General features: G+C 36.4%; 2 protein-coding genes across 2 annotated transcripts; one reads left to right on the forward strand and one right to left on the reverse strand.

Moving 5' to 3' along the window:
• The first annotated feature begins 285 nt into the window (after nucleotides 1-285).
• On the forward strand, nucleotides 286-11,032 carry LOC140159175 (aldehyde dehydrogenase 1A1-like). Its single transcript, XM_072182548.1, has 13 exons — nucleotides 286-389; nucleotides 886-990; nucleotides 1,998-2,138; nucleotides 2,339-2,468; nucleotides 3,996-4,186; nucleotides 4,628-4,741; nucleotides 5,010-5,112; nucleotides 6,039-6,223; nucleotides 8,741-8,905; nucleotides 9,043-9,200; nucleotides 10,306-10,380; nucleotides 10,578-10,617; nucleotides 10,921-11,032. Exons 1-13 carry the CDS (start codon nucleotides 360-362, stop codon nucleotides 10,951-10,953), a joined length of 1,470 nt encoding a protein of 489 aa, XP_072038649.1. The 5' UTR covers nucleotides 286-359; the 3' UTR covers nucleotides 10,954-11,032.
• Nucleotides 11,033-12,893: 1,861 nt separating this feature from the next.
• Nucleotides 12,894-15,715, reverse strand: LOC140159176 (uncharacterized). The gene is made up of 2 exons (XM_072182549.1): nucleotides 15,559-15,715; nucleotides 12,894-13,965 (listed from the first exon to the last, which is right to left on the reverse strand). The coding sequence occupies exon 2, from the start codon at nucleotides 13,958-13,960 to the stop codon at nucleotides 12,959-12,961; it is 1,002 nt and encodes a 333-aa protein (XP_072038650.1). The 5' UTR covers nucleotides 13,961-13,965; nucleotides 15,559-15,715; the 3' UTR covers nucleotides 12,894-12,958.
• Between the last annotated feature and the right edge of the window lie 764 nt (nucleotides 15,716-16,479).

Below are 16,479 nucleotides of genomic sequence, written 5' to 3' on the forward strand. Positions count from 1 at the left end.
GTCAGTGGTTTTCGTTTGGAAAACCCCGAACAATAATTATATTAACCTTGTTTAGGACTTTGAACCACAAAACGTATACAACATTGACCTGGCAATACTAACTAGTAGTTGTTAGCTAGCCAAGTTAATCAGTGAGTGTAAACTGACGATATAATTGTGTTGTGTTAGGTCCAATGCTATCATTAGTAGACAGCACATGGTAATAGGCTATGAATATCTTCTTTGCACGTTTATTGTTCGGCTCTGCTGGGTCACACCATCGCCACCGTTCATCGTATGCTGTCTATAATAGACTCAACGTTTTGTACATTTTCTTATAGCTCCGTCACTTCGAAGAGGAAGTAGGAATAAAATCAGACATGACAGTTCCAGAAGTCAAATACACACAGGTACGAGATGGAAAAAAATTATTGAGGCCTTTTGACATTGAAATATTTTAATTCTTAATGTGAATTGTTAATGGCAAAACAAACATTTTGACACCTCGGAGCATTTTTATAGTTTTGACCCGTATGAGCCAAAAAATTGACCTTTAACTTTTTGGAAAATAACTCAAAACTATACATCCTATATATGTCAAACTATTCATTTTCTTAACTTATGACTAGAGAAATAAATTGGTATATTTTCAACACAATATAAGCAAGTTTGAAATTGATCCTGTATAAAATATTGATGAACCTTTACTGAAAATTCGAAACATTTGGGACTGTATAGAGGCAATTATATAGGGAGAAAGTACCATGTTATGCCGATTCCAATGGTACCAAGAAACCTCTGGTCATAATTGTTACAACAAACAGCCTATAGTGGAATTATTCAGAAAGGAAGAGAACCAAGTCTAATAATTCGTGAACCATTAATTTGACGCCTTTTCTTTTTCAGATTTTCATTAACAACAAATGGGCGAATTCGGTAAGCGGTAAAACCTTTGGCACCATTAATCCAACGATTGGAGAAACGATATGCGATGTTCAGGAGGGTGACAAGGTAAGTATATCAATTTGTAAGCAAAGTCATAGTTCATTGAATTTACAACCGTATGACAAAACAGGCGAAATTAGTAACTTTTTGCACAAGATTTGCAATTAAAAGAGAATTGGCCAATGCTCATTCTAATGACGCTAGTATATGGACAATATAAGTGTACTTTTTCATTTATTGACATAAAATTTGTAAGGAACACTTGAGGATAGCTAGTTTTCAACAGATTGACCACATTCGCCTTGCTATAACATTGACCAAATGACGAAAAGTGTTAGCTTTCGTTCGATATATAAAAAAATCTGATTGCATGAAGGGAACACTTGAAGTTTCGAAAAAACCAATCAATCACAGAGGCCCATTTTCCAGCTAAAAGCTCCACAGCTCTTACGATGCTATGCACTCAACTGCGTAGTGTAATGCTTGCTTGAGAGCTCTTGGACAAAAATGTGTGCTCAGGTGTATCGAGGTGGAAACTGTGCGTAGATGGTTTATAAGAGAATCGTTTTTATATAGAAACTTTTCCATATGAATTAGGCAAGGTAATGTTTTTATACAACAACAACAATAACAACAACAACAACAGTATCATCATCAATTAATCATCATTAACAACAACCATGTAATGTGTCTTGAACGTAACTGTAACTGGTATGGCGTCCAGTGTTCACTTCAACTCTGGCATGACGAAAAAGTGAGTCCAACGGAGAAAGACACAAAACACATTAAGTCAAGAAGTTTAACAACTTCAGTTTTGGGGATGGCTTGATAATGATGATCAATTATAAGATTTTAAGATGTTCACGAAGATGAAGATTGTGGCGATGATGATGAGGAGGCGAAGGTGAAGGAGGTGGAGGAGGAGGAGGAGGAGGCGGAGGAGAAGGAGGCCACGACAACGTTGATGATGATCATCACTATTATGGTGATGGCGACAGTGAATGTGATAATGATTTTTTTAATCTTTGAACTTTTTCATCTGTTCCATATTTTTTCACACTTGTACATTAAAGGCTGACATTGATCTGGCTGTGAGAGCTGCAAAGGACGCCTTCAAAATTGGTTCACCATGGCGCCGCATGGATGCGTCTCAGAGGGGACGTCTTCTGAATAAGTTAGCTGACCTGGTAGATCGAGACGCTGATTACCTCTCGGTATGGTAACAAGTCACCGTTAATATTTCATCTGATTTGAAAGCATAAATCAAAATATAAAACATTTGGTAAATAATAGTTAGAGATAACTAAAAATAAAACACGTCATGCTTATTAACCATCGTGTATTTTGATATAATAATAAGATGAATTAATTTTGATGTTTTGTTCTAATTTGTTAATTATTTTGTATTCTACAGTCTTTGGAGACATTGGATAATGGCCTGCCATATCACACAATGTCTCGTCCATTTACTGGTTGGTCGGCAAATATGTTGCGATATCTTGCAGGATGGTCAGATAAGATTCACGGCAAAACTATTCCAATAGGTAAATTATCACAATTATTGTGGTCGGCAATGTGATTCGTCACACGACTTTATTTAATGGAACGAGTACAAGAAGACAATGCAAGAAAAATTGCTGGGCAAAGATGTCATTAGCCGTCTAATCTGTTCCCGGCCTCTGTTCACCTACTGATTTACCATGCTGTTTACTGTGAAGCTCGAATACCTCTATCATATCTAAGAAATACAGGGTGATTAAAAAAAAGTGCAATAGAGAAAAGAATCCATTTTTATTTAAGAACCGAGTTGAATCTTTTAGGTTTTAAAACATTTTATACATAACATACCCGTTAGAGATCATGTGTGAAAAAATCAAGGAATTAGCATTTACCGTTTTGTTTTTATGACACATTTTATAGCGATACCCAATTTTAATGTTTGTCCAAGAGACATCTAAAATTTGAATGTCAGCCCACTCTGTGTAAGGTAGATTTGGAACAACTGCCATTTTCTTAACCTCATTGGCATTGAAATAAAATGAAGCACCGAAATTGTTATTGTCCTTGGTCTTGTTTAAGGAGAAGAAACATTATTTGATGTTATTTTCATTTTCCCTTTACTTTAACGATGTTTATTCATTATCAAAAACATATAAATTTGTAGGCGGGGTTTTCAAATGAAATGCGCGCAAATTGATGTGGCATGAATAAAAAAAATATCAAGTGAGTTGGACATATTGGGGTTAAAAAAACTGGAGTTGGAGTCGAGTGAGGTATGAAGGACTTAAAGTAATTTTAGAAAGTTTGTTTGAACAGAAAAAAAAAATAAAGTAACCCAAAAATCAACCTTATTTAAGTTAAAGTAAGTTTCAGAGCTGGTGCTTTTATCGTGCATTGTGTGCTCTCATTCAAAATACATGGTACCTCGTGGACAAATAATGAAATTGGTTATCGCAGCAAAAGCACTCACAAAAATTTAACGGTAGTAGCTCGTCACCTCATTTTTTCACAGAAGGTGACAATTGAATGTGGCATTTATAAAAACTTTCAATAATGGGAAAGTTCAACTTGGTTCTTACATAAATGTTGATTCTTTGCTCTATGTCACTTTTTTTGACTCACCCTGTATAAATCAGTACCATCCGCTGGTTTATCACCTACCGCGGGTTGCCGAAATTGTTGGGCTTCTATTTTATGTCTCTCCTCTTTCCGACTCATTTCTCTCTCTTGTCTACCATAATCATCCATTGTACTTTTATCCATTGTGGCAACTTTAATTTGTGCAACTGCACAGGTTTCCATTCATATTTGCCTATATTATATTATATCAATATAATATTGGTCCTGCGCATTTTCGACCCGCAAATTTTAATAATTATTGTAGATGGTGATTACTCCTGCTATACCAGACGCAAACCTATCGGCGTCGTTGGTGCAATAATTCCCTGGAACTTTCCAATATACTTCACGGCGATTAAACTTCGGAAAGATATTGATCTTAAAACTGGCTGAACATACCAAATTCTTCTTGATACATTGTAATTCGTCAGTTTTACTATCAATTGTTGCAGACGGTGATTACTTCTGCTATACTAGACGCGAACCAATCGGCGTAGTTGGTGCAATTATTCCCTGGAATACTCCTATAATCCTCACGTTAATAAGATTGGGAAATGCACTCACCTGCGGAAATACATTGGTATTGAAGCCGGCTGAACAGACACCATTGACAGCACTCTATCTGGCTTCTCTTGTAAAAGAGGTAAGCAAAATGTGTTGATTTTTACTGAAGTGTTAAAATAATTACTATAAAAAACTAACATAGCGCCAAGTCATAGCAATATTGTAAACTACTATTAATAGTATACACCAGGACTGACAGGCTGACCTGACTGACTGACCGGACCGACTGACTGACCGGACTGACTGACTGACCTGACTGACTGACTGACTGACTGATGACTGACTGACTGACTGACTGACTGACTGACTGACAAAGATGTGCGATTTTTAAATGCCACCAATTGTACATGACACTAATTGGGTTTTCCTATCCAACATTTTCTGTCCAAAATGGAAAAGGCACTCAACATAACCACCCAGATTCTCACTTAATTCTCACTCCCATGAAGAAAGAACTAAATAATTTTTGCTATTTGAATCTTAACTGGTATTTATGATATGGTAATCTATTCAATTCTAGGCTGGTTTCCCACCTGGCGTTGTAAATGTAGTACCAGGATATGGACCGACTGCCGGGGCAGCCATAAGTGAACACATGGATGTCGATATGGTTACATTTACTGGATCAACAGAGGTGGGTTAAAATATTTGGTGTACCACAGGGTTCGGAATTGAGGCCTTTATTGGTTACCATTTTAAATGCGTTTATGCCATTAAACAGCCAGATTCGGACACAAATTTAAGCAGTGTGTTTAACAAAATGTTTCTGGGAACTAAACGCATACAAACATTGAACCATTAAAAAAGTACTATACATATTATAATGTACCTGATATTACAAATAAATCTATACATATTCCTTTTATCATATTAACATTTCATATGCATACACTTATTTATAGGTTGGAAGAATAATTCAGCAGAGCTCTGCCAAAAGCAATCTGAAGAAAGTAATCTTGGAAATGGGTGGCAAAAGCCCAAACATCATATTTGCCGATGCTGACTGTAAGAGCACAAACATAATACATTGTCCTATGGACGCAATAACTAGACCAAACACGATTATTGCCGCATACCGGTGCTTTATCATCCGAATCTTTTATTTCCTTTCTTTTACACGGTTGATCAAGTGTCAACTGTGTTCTTCATGCTTAATTTAATATCACCTCAGACAGCTATATCATCTGAGATTCTTACATGTATTAAAGTAGATATTAATTCAAATGCATCAGACAGCTACATTATCTGATACCTGTCCCATTCTCCAGATGAGCATGATTTGGCTAGGACCTAAAATTACTCATTTAAGCAATGGATATCCAAATCATTACTTATTGCATCATAAAGCTACATCATCTGATGCCAATTCCTGTCCCAGTCTCCAAACAGCATAATTTGGCTAGGACCTAACAATTATTCAATTTGAATATAAAACAATTACTCATTTCCGGAATTAGGACAATCCAATTCAATTTCCAAACAGTCTAATTTGGAACGGACATAAAACAATTACTTATTTTACCGGGATTAGGGCAACCCAAATCAATTTCCAAACAGCCTAATTTGGAATGGACCTTACATATTAAGTATGAGACAATATTCCCAATGACTTGCCCAAATGCAGCAATTTATCTCCATTTTGATTCATATATTGTTAAAAAAATGGTAAAAAGCAAAAGAAACAATGCCATTCACCCGTATATTTTTCAGAAAGGGAGTGGTGGGCGGGTTTTAATAATTTTCCTGACCTCTCGGGATGATATCGAAACAGCTTATGAAATTTCCCGGCAATAACTTCCGAGAGAACAGCCAACGCCCCCAGAACCGCTGCCTTTGATTGGCTATTGGCACGCGATTTGTTAAATTACGTAATAATATAATAGTTGACATAAGCAGTGTAACTGAAGCGTTTACTATTTTGCTTTCTTTAGTGGAAAGTGCTGTTGAGTGGAGTCACGTGGGTTTGTTTACTAACTCCGGGCAGGTTTGTATTGCCGGTTCCAGAACTTTTGTACAGGAAGAAATCTACGATGAATTTGTCAAAAGAAGCGTAGAAAGAGCAAAGCAAAGATCCATAGGAGATCCGTACGATCCGAACATACAAGGTGGCCCTCAGGTAATTACTCTACTTGAAACATGTCTTTTTTTCAGCTGTCCTGTTAGTTTTGCTGTATTCGTTTTGGCGTGCTTCCTCTGTATTTTGTGTCTCCACTGCAAACACAAAAATGGTTCTTGAAACGTTATAAACGTGTCATAAACACGTTTTGGTTTCATTTCATTCAAAATGTTACATATAAGTCATGAAAACATTTTAAAATTTTAGCAAAATATTTTGTCCACTCTTTGATAACATGTTAAAATGTTTTGCACATAGTTTTCAAAAAGTGTTTTCTGAGCGTTATTGAACGTTTTATACTCTGTAGGAAACGTTTGTTAGTGAATTTTGATTATTTTATGAATAACACAAAACTTAGTGCAATCAAATCTGTCAGAGACCTTGGTGTTGATGTCACATCCAAACTTGATTGGAACGACCATATTAACAGATTGGTAAAAAAGTGCAATAAAAAAAATGGGTCTCATCATGCGCACAGTTGGTTTTAAGGCACCTGAAAAAATCACCAAAGCCCTGTATAATTCATTGATCAGGAGTGATCTTGAATTTGGTAGCTGCCTTTGGAGTGGTACATCCAGACACAATAGTCAGTGTCTCGAAAGTGTTCAAAGGCGAGCTACCAAGTTCATCATGCACTATCCTGATCTGGATTATCGGGAGCGGTTGTGCCATCTGGGTATGTTACCCCTCACGCTTCGTAGAGAGCAACTTGATATTTGTTTATTTTACAAGTCCTTGTCTGACAATTACGATCTGGATGTTTACAAGTATGTCAAGTTTTACAAGTCAGAGATTGGGCAAGACCGTCCCAACACAAGATCAACATGTGACACCTTGCGCCTTAGGATCCCCTTCTGCAAAACGGAAGCTTTTAAGTCCAGTTTTTTAACCGCATTGTGCCAATTTGGAATCAGCTTCCCCTTAGTGTTAGGTCCTCTTCATCTTTTTCTGTTTTTAAAAGCAATGTGGTTAATTTTTTGCATTCTCATTTTGAGTTAAATTTTCGGCCGGCTGACATTTGTACGTGGGTTTCCGTATGCAGCTGTGCTATTTGTAGGGTGTCTTAATTAAATTTTTGATCTTGAGGTGGGATGGTCTTAGAGGTGATATGCACCTGTTCATCCCAATCCTCTACACTGGTATCTCTCCTACATGTGCTGGATCCGTGGTGCGTTTTATTCACATGTATATATAATATGTCTTTACAAGCCGATTACAAGCCGACGACGGATGTCGGCTTGTTCTGTCTCTTCTCAATTCTTCTTTCTTTCTTCTTTCCTCTGGCAACCGCAATCAACTGCATCTAGCTTCGCAAGGATTGACAGATTTCAACCAAACTTGACCTAAAAAGACCACTGGGCTAGGCCAAACCTTCCATTTGACTTTGACCTTGCTGTGACCTTTGACCTAGCTATAATGGTCAAAAATGTGATTTCACAAAAATGCTACTCCTTCCACAAATTTCATGCGATGAGGACATGGTTATATCATGTGACTCGACTTTAGTCGGTGTCTATAGGGTGTGCTCAGATAAGGGTCAAAGGTCATTAAGGGGTCATTTCGGTCAAAGTCTAAAAAATATTCAAAAAATCACTGTCTTTACAAATTACATAGCAGAGAGTCGCCATTAGCACACATGCATCGCTACTAGCCAGGGTCTTTAGGATGCCTACAGTTTGGGGGTAAAAGGTCATTAAGGGGTTACTTCCGGTCATAAACCAAAATTATCAAAAATGTTCAAAAAAATTTTATCTCAAAATGTAAACAGACCAGAGTAATATAATCATCATACATGAATCAGTGTTCCCTGATGCATGCATGGTATTTTTATTTAGGGGGTCAAAGGTCATTAAGGGGTCACTTCCTGTTTTTAGCTAAATAACTTCAAGAATTTTTATCTCAAGAACTAAACATGTTAGAATTTTTAATTATAATTAAAACAATGCATTTTGTCGGTGTACATAAGGTTTTTTTTCATTGAGGTCAAAGGTCATTAAAGGGGGTCAAAAGGTCAATCAAAATTTTCAAAAATCAAAATCCATGTATAAGTTCCGATTAAGCTGAAATTCACCAGGAATATTTCTTATGACCTCCTTAGCACAATGCAAGAGCAGTTGACCCCATCCGTAACCCAGGGGTCAAGTTATAGGGGTCAAATTGCGGCTTGTATCAGCGTCTGTTGACTCTAGTTTATACTTTTACTTTGTGCAATATATTTATCCATCTTTTATCTAATTTTGTTATTTGAAATTGTAACCAGTGTATGAAACCAAATAAATAAATAAATAAATAAATAACCCGACAATAAAACGTTTTCTGTAAAATGTTTTGTGTTTGCTGGGTCTTGCGCATTTAAACTTAATCTATGCGCGACATATAATTGTATGTTAAACAGAATCAGAAGTGACGAGTAGACTTTCGTTGATTGTTGACTTTAGGGAGTGGCGTAGCCAGGATTGTTTTATGAATCATATCTCCCACACCTCGTCATTTTTACTCATATGATATCTTATTCAGATTGAACAGGTACAAGTGGACAAAATCATGGATTTGATAGAGAGCGGGAAGAAAGATGGCGCCAAATTAGAATGCGGTGGTGGTCGGCATGGAGACAAAGGTTACTTTATTGAATCTACTGTCTTCTCTGACGTCAAAGATCACATGAGGATAGCAAAAGAAGAGGTAATGAGAAATATTTCCCAAATAGTAAATCAGTCTGGAAATTATTGATACCAGTGTCGTCACATACCAAATTTTCTCAATCTTTGATGCACTTAGTATTTTAGTATTTTTAATAATTGTCAATTTGTATCATTCAGATTTTTGGACCTGTACAAAGCATCTTTAAGTTCAAAACTATTGACGAAGTTGTCGAAAGAGCTAACAATACAAGTTATGGTCTTGGTGCAGCCGTATTTACGAATGATATCAACAAAGCTCTTACTATTGCCAACACAATCCAAGCAGGATACGTTTGGTAAGTAAAATGTAGGTTCTCAGTCGAAGAAAGTATGCAGTTCATAGTAAAATGAAAAATAAAATTTTAACGTGAGTTTTGTGAACCTCAATCCATTTTATGCTAGGATATAAGCAGTCCAAAATGCTCCGATTTTTTATATAAAAGTAGTCTCAAATTGTTCCGCTTGTTGAGTTTAAACAAAATAATAAGAGTTTCCTGGTTTTATCTGAGTAATATCACAAGGTTCAAGGTTAACATGATTCAATGGGCTTTGACTTTTTCGCCCTGTTACCCTGGTAACGAAACACCTGAGATAAAACGAACTATTCTTCAGTTAAAATGTTTTCCAACCGGAACAATTTGAGATCTGAACATTTTTGATCTTCTATCCTGTGGAGACCCAAAATTTGACCTTTTTGCCTATAACTCAAGAACTGCACATCGGAGATATAGCACACCTTTTTCTAAATCATATCCAGATTTGATAATTCCCATATGTCCCCTTTTAAAAATCTACAAAACCATACAAGGGAGTAGCAAGAGCATCAGGGGCCCATGGATAAGGAGCAGTACGGGCCCTTTTAACCATGGCGGGATTTACCTTATGGGGGCCCTAGGCCAGGGCAAAATTTGGAGGCCCGAACTCACATGCCGAGGAAGGCATGCGCACTCAAGTCAGAGGCCAAGTTTTGGTTTACGTATAATATAGAGGGACACTAACATACTTTGTTCCGATGTTGCTAGAACATTTGCGCGCAAAGTACGTGAAAAAATTAAATTTCAGACTATTTTAGCCCCAGATCAAAATTAATTTTGCTATTTGAATGTCCGTGAAGCGCGGAAAATTTTACAATTTTGCCCTATTTTGGTCAAAAAACATGCTGTTATTGGGGTTAAAAGAAAGATGCATAGGGCAATTTTGGAGCCCCCAAATTGTGGGGCCTTGGACCCGGGTCCATCTGGCGCAATGGTAAATCTGTTATCATTATCTCCATTATCAGCCCTTATTTAATTTTTGTTTTTGTGCTCGGGGCCTCTGAACCCTTGGGGCCCATGGACTTCCTGTCCCCCGCTTGCTACGCCCCTGAAACCATAAAACTGGTCTCTTATTTCATTTAATCAGGGTGAATGTTTACGCAGCTTTTGCAATGCAAGCTCCTTTTGGTGGCTACAAGCAGTCCGGCATTGGACGTGAGGGGTAAGGATTATAGACAATCATTTAATTGTACTGATTATGAAAAAAGATGTAGGAACGCATCACAGATCTACTAAAATAGGCTTATGGGATTTAACGAAAATACGGTAAAATAAGCTTGATCGTTTTTTGGGAGATTATCTCAGCCAACCCCACATAACTAATGAATATTAACTTTATTATCTCTCTTTATTACTTAGTGGTGAGGATGGAATTGATGAGTATTGCGAGATCAAGACGGTAAGATATTGATCATTTTACCTTTAGTTAACAGAATACAAAATAAATAGAGCCTAAAGTGTTAAAATTAATAAAAATATATTGGTTGCAATGTTCACACACACAAAAAAAGATTTTTGTTTTTCTTGTTACGTACTAACACGACTTTTAACTATATGGTTGCAATCAAAACAAACTCTGAAACTAACAAATAAAGTCAAGTCGGCTGTTAAGCACACATAAATTTTTTACCAAGCTTTCCCGCCCTTTTTTCCTGTTTACATATTAAAGCTATATATATGACTATTTCATTCTTTTTCTCAGGTTATCGTCAAAATTCCAGAAAAGAACTCTTAATTTGCTTCCCAGGAATTGATGCTCGAAGAAGATGAAGAAATAGAATAATCATGTTCAAAATGAATTTTGACGAAATGGGTGGGTGTGCCGTGTGGTATGTCGGGCATTGGTGCATGCCATGCAGTGGCGCACCTAGGGTAGAGAAGGGGAAGCTGTCCCCTGTCAGAATGGTGACATCACGCTATCTCTAAGGTCCGCTATCTCTAAGGTTCGCTATCTCTAAGGTTCGCTATCACTAACGTGTAAAGTCTATGGAGATCAGAATCCCGCTATCTCTAATAGATAAAAAGGTTCGCTATACCTAAAAAAAGGTCCGCTACTTCTAAGGTTCGATATCACTAATTTAGAATAAGGTTCGCTAGTTCTAAGGTTCGATATCACTAATTTTAAATAAGGTTCGCTATCACTAATTTAAAATAAGGTTCGCTATCACTAATTTTGAATAAGGTCCGCTATTACTAATTTATTGAAGGTTCGCTATCTCTAAGGTACGTTATCACTAATTCCAATAAAGGTCCGCTATACCTAAGGTTCGCTATCACTAATTTTGTTTCAGGTTCGCTATCCCTAATTAATTAAGGTTCGCTATCTCTAAGGTTCGTTAATACTAATTTCGATTAAGGTTCGTTATCACTAATCTTAAATAAGGTCCACTATCTCTAATTATAAATAAGGTCCGCTATCTCTAATTTCAAATAAGGTCCGCTATCTCTAATTTTAAATAAGGACCGCTATAGCGAACCTTATTTGAAATTAGAGATAGCGAACCTTATTTAAAATTAGAGATAGCGAACCTTATTTAAAATTAGAGATAGCGAACCTTATTTGAAATTAGTGATAGCGAACCTTAGAGATAGCGAACCTTAGAGATAGCGAACCTTGTAGATAGCGGACCTTATTTAAAATTAGAGATAGCGAACCTTAGAGATAGCGAACCGTAACCGTGAGAATACTTTCCTCATTGACCTTATTAAATAGCAAGCTGAATATTTTGGCGCACTTGGGACACTATAACGCTGTAACAAGGCCTTAGTAAAGCAGTACGGAAACGCTTAAATATGCATTTTAGGGGCTTTACCTGCTATTTAACAGTACTCGAAGTAAACTTTATAAATCTAATGATTTATACCTAAAGTGTATGTAGGTGGGATGAAAAGCCGACGATCAATTGAAAATTTTGACCTTACGTATTGAAGATATGGATTTTTTTCCCCAAAACACTAAACAAAAATAAGGTCTTTTTGGGAAAAAATCCATATCTTCAATATGAAAGGTCACAATTTTCAATTGACCGTCGGCTTTTCCTCCCTGCTACATACACTTTAAGAATATATCATTAGATTTATATAATTTACTTCGAGGACTGTTATATATCAAAATTTGAAAAATATCAAATTTTTATAATTTGTCATAAAATTTGTATTATATTGTGATTTTCAAAAATGAAAATTATTTGATATCAGAAAGACATGCTTCGTATTCAGAATGCAATTCGATAGGTCTGAGGTGCTCTCATGTCCCAAAAATACTGTCGAAACGCAATAAACGCTCATTTTAGATCCCTTAAGTTGCCAGGATTGCCACTAACTGTAAGCTACATATTGCACCTTATTTCAAAACATTATAGTAACATAAGATCCCTTTTTAAAATATCTACGTTTGGTTGTTTTTCTGTCATATTTACTCTATCCGTTTGTCTAACCGTTTAAACGGACCACAATCCGGTCGGTAAACCGTGTAAACGTATGTAGCCTATTTAAAAAAAAGTTGTACATTTTAATTACTGTTGCTTCTATTGAACAGCCAGGGACATAATTGACATAATTAACATGCATTGCTAGCTGTTCAAAAGGAGATACAAAAACGATAACATTGCCAAGCATGATAAGCACGATAAGAGTAGATAAAAAACATACGTTTTTTTTTTGTAACAGTCCTGATGAATTTATTCAAGAAACTTGATAATATATAATTTCTGATTATAAGCTTTTCGTCAGATTTAGTTTCAAGTCGGATAGTTTTTCACCTTTTTACTTAGTCCCAGAGGCACATCCTCACCCAAACTAAAGCTGAGACCCTCCATCACCGGGTGTGAATCTGATTGTGCCGCCTCTTGTTTGTCAATATCGTTAACCAACTGATACTGATCGGGAGACTGATGAGATTTCTTTCTTGTATGAATCTTTTCATGAATCTTCATGTTTGACAATATGCTGAATGATTTGTTACAAAAGCTACAGTGGTGAGGTTTCTCTCCTGTATGACTCAATTCATGTCGTTTCTTGTGGTCCAATTGACGAAATAATTTGTGACAATAACTACATTGATAAGGTTTCTCTCCTGTATGAACCCTTTCATGTCTGTTCTTAGTTTTCGATCGGCTGAATGATTTCTTGCAGAAGCTACATTGATACGGTTTCTCTCCTGTATGTATCCTTTCATGCTCTTTCTTGTATGACACTCGGCTAAATGATAAATTGCAGTACATACATTGATGGGGTTTCTCTCCTGTGTGAATCAATTCATGTTCTTTCTTGTCTTTCAGCCGGCAGAATGATTTGCTGCAATATTTACACATATGTGGTTTCTCTCCTGTATGAATCATTTCATGTTCATTCTTGTGCCACACATATCTGAATAATTTATTACAATGGCCACATTTAAAAGGTTTCTCACCTGTGTGAATCATTTCATGTCTATTCTTGCTTGCCAATGTCGTCAATGATTTGTTGCAATAGCGGCATTGATAGCTCTCTTTTCTATGAATCTTTTCATGCGTTTTCTTGTGACTGTCTCCTCTGTGAATGTTTTCATGCGTATTCTTGTTTACCAATTGACGAAATGATTTGTTACAATAAGTACATTTATAGGGTTTCTCTCCTGTATGAATCATTTCATGCCGTTTCTTGTTACCCAACTGGCTGAATGATTTCTTGCAATAGCTGCACTTATGAGGTTTCTCATCTCCCTGTGTCTCGTCATCCCATTCTCGCTTAGGGCTCAACATGTTGTCTGAAACAAGTTAATAAATAAAAATACATAAATAATGCATAAATAAATAAGGGACCGTTCACAAACACTTGTAAGGGGGGCCTGATGCAAAAAAAAATTATCGCGAAAATTTTTCGGGGCCCCCTTTTACAGACCTCGAAAATTTCAGGCCCCCCCTTTTTGACATGAAAATTATGGGTCAACCCCATAGAAAAGCATAAAAACTCAAATTTTTCGAGGAAAATTTGTGGTCATTTTTTTCAGGCCCCCCTTAGGAGGGTCAAAAATTTTCAGGGCCACCTTTTTTGCATCAGGCCCCCCTTACAAGTTTTTGTGACCGGTCCCTAAACCCTAACAAGCAAAAATCTTCTGCGCATGTATACCACGTGTTGGCATGACGCAATCAATCAACCTACGTTCGCATTGACGGACTGAGTGAAAAACTCACTCGTCAAAAGAGTGAAAATCAGTTCAAAACCAAACGAGTTAAAATCACTACCAAAAGAATGGACACCACTCATTCAAGGTATGATATTACTCGAATACTGTCCTTTATATCATACTTGGAATAGTGGTTCCACTCTTTTAAGAGTAGTTTTCAATCTTTTAGGAGTGATTTTCACTCGTTTGGAGTGATGTTCACTCTTATCTCTCTTCTGGAGAAAGTGAGTTTTTCACTCTTTTACATTAAAAGACTACGGCGAGTGGAAAATTGCTCACGAGTTTAGGCCCCGGGCCCGGGGTTTGGTCGAAGGCCTGGGTGACGGGGTACGGGGTTGATGGAGTAAATATTGAATGAGTCGCATGTGACATATTCTACAACCCCAAACCACCTCCATTAAAGAATTTCTGAACACTTTCATACTTACTCAGCTGTTAAGCTTCCTTAACATTTTGATAACATTTAAATGTTTGTGTTGATTGGCTCTTAATATCTAAGACGTGTTTTATACACACGTTTTGGTTATAAAAAGGTCATAAAATCGTTGTTTAAACGTTTTATATGAAAAAATCCACTACAATAAAATTTCAAAAAATGTTGTAAAAATGTTAAACATCTTTAACAAACATTGTGCAAAATATTTTTAGAAGGTTTCGCATCAAGTTAAAAAAATGTTTTTGGAACGTTGTAAAAACGTTTTATACACTTACATACTTTCTGGGTACAATCTCGAGTCTTTAACATGTTTAATTACCAAGGGTAATTACTTCTTACGTATTTTAATTTACTCAAGTATGCTCTTATAACCTTCTGTGATTTAGTGCCAAAATTCATTTTCTCTAAAGTTAAACTTAGCAGCAACATATGATACTTCTTTTTCATGGCCACATGTGAACTTTGACCAGCTAAATTTAACAATACATTGCCGATTTCTCGTGGTAAGTTCATGCAGGGAACCTGGTTCATGCAATCGCCACGATAACAATGCATTAGTACACTGCATGTAAACTGTCCACCTTTACTCATGGTAAATCGTTTTATACACACCACTGAACTTAAAAATGGTTTCTTTATATAGTGTTTCTGATTTTATTATACAAAACAATGACGCCAAATTAAATAACAATATATTTAAGATATTATTAGCTTTATTGGTTGAACATATTACATACCTGCACCTGTAAACAGACTGACCAAAATGAAATTAGAAATAATCTTCAGCTCCCGTGTATCCACTTTGGTTATACAGATCCTTTCCAGGATATGGATATGTGGTACTAGACTAGTATACCAAGGGCAAAGGAGGTCATCACTTCCTGTTTCCAATGTTTATCATGGCCATAGGTATTAAAAATATTGTTTACTGTATGTATTATGGGTCAAATTGGGCTATGCTAAATTTTATTTGACTTTAACAAATGCGAAGTTAAAAAGGATGTTAACCTTCGGAAAATCAATGCAGGTATATTGTTACGAGTCATTAATGACTCAAGGCTATAACACCCTTTACCCAAATTCACTTATGCACAACAAAACACACTGTTAGTATAAGTTAACAAAAGTTTTATGATATGACAATGAATCTGCACATACAATTTATAGATGACACTAATAATTACTACTTAAAGGAGCAGCTGAAGGAGTATTTCGTGATCCTAGCACCTTCTTTTTATGACACATTTCAGTAGATATCCACGGAAAAACGATGTGTTAACTGATAACATTTTTTTGGCTAAGGATGCAGATCTAGAATCAGTAGTCTTCAAGATATAGAAACCATCATCAAAACCATTGTGTGGACAGCAAGTTTGTTTCAAGCCCTAAATCAGCGTTTTGTTCTGCCAGACTATATGTCGTTAACTCCCATAAGAAACTTATTCTATGGGACACATTACACAATTTTCCAGTTCACTGGTTTAGAGAAAGTACTAAGTAGTCAATCACACTCAGCTACACTCAGTACATGTTGCTCACTATCAACAAGTGAGCTCAAGTGTTTGCGAACGGTCCCTATTGTTGTGATGTGGCGGGAGTTTTAAATGTACATGTCCTGAAAAAAATATGATGCTCGCGCATACTGCCAGGCAAGGCAC

This window comes from Amphiura filiformis, chromosome 8, assembly GCF_039555335.1.
Source record: "Amphiura filiformis chromosome 8, Afil_fr2py, whole genome shotgun sequence".
Classification (NCBI taxonomy): Eukaryota; Metazoa; Echinodermata; class Ophiuroidea; order Amphilepidida; family Amphiuridae; genus Amphiura; species Amphiura filiformis.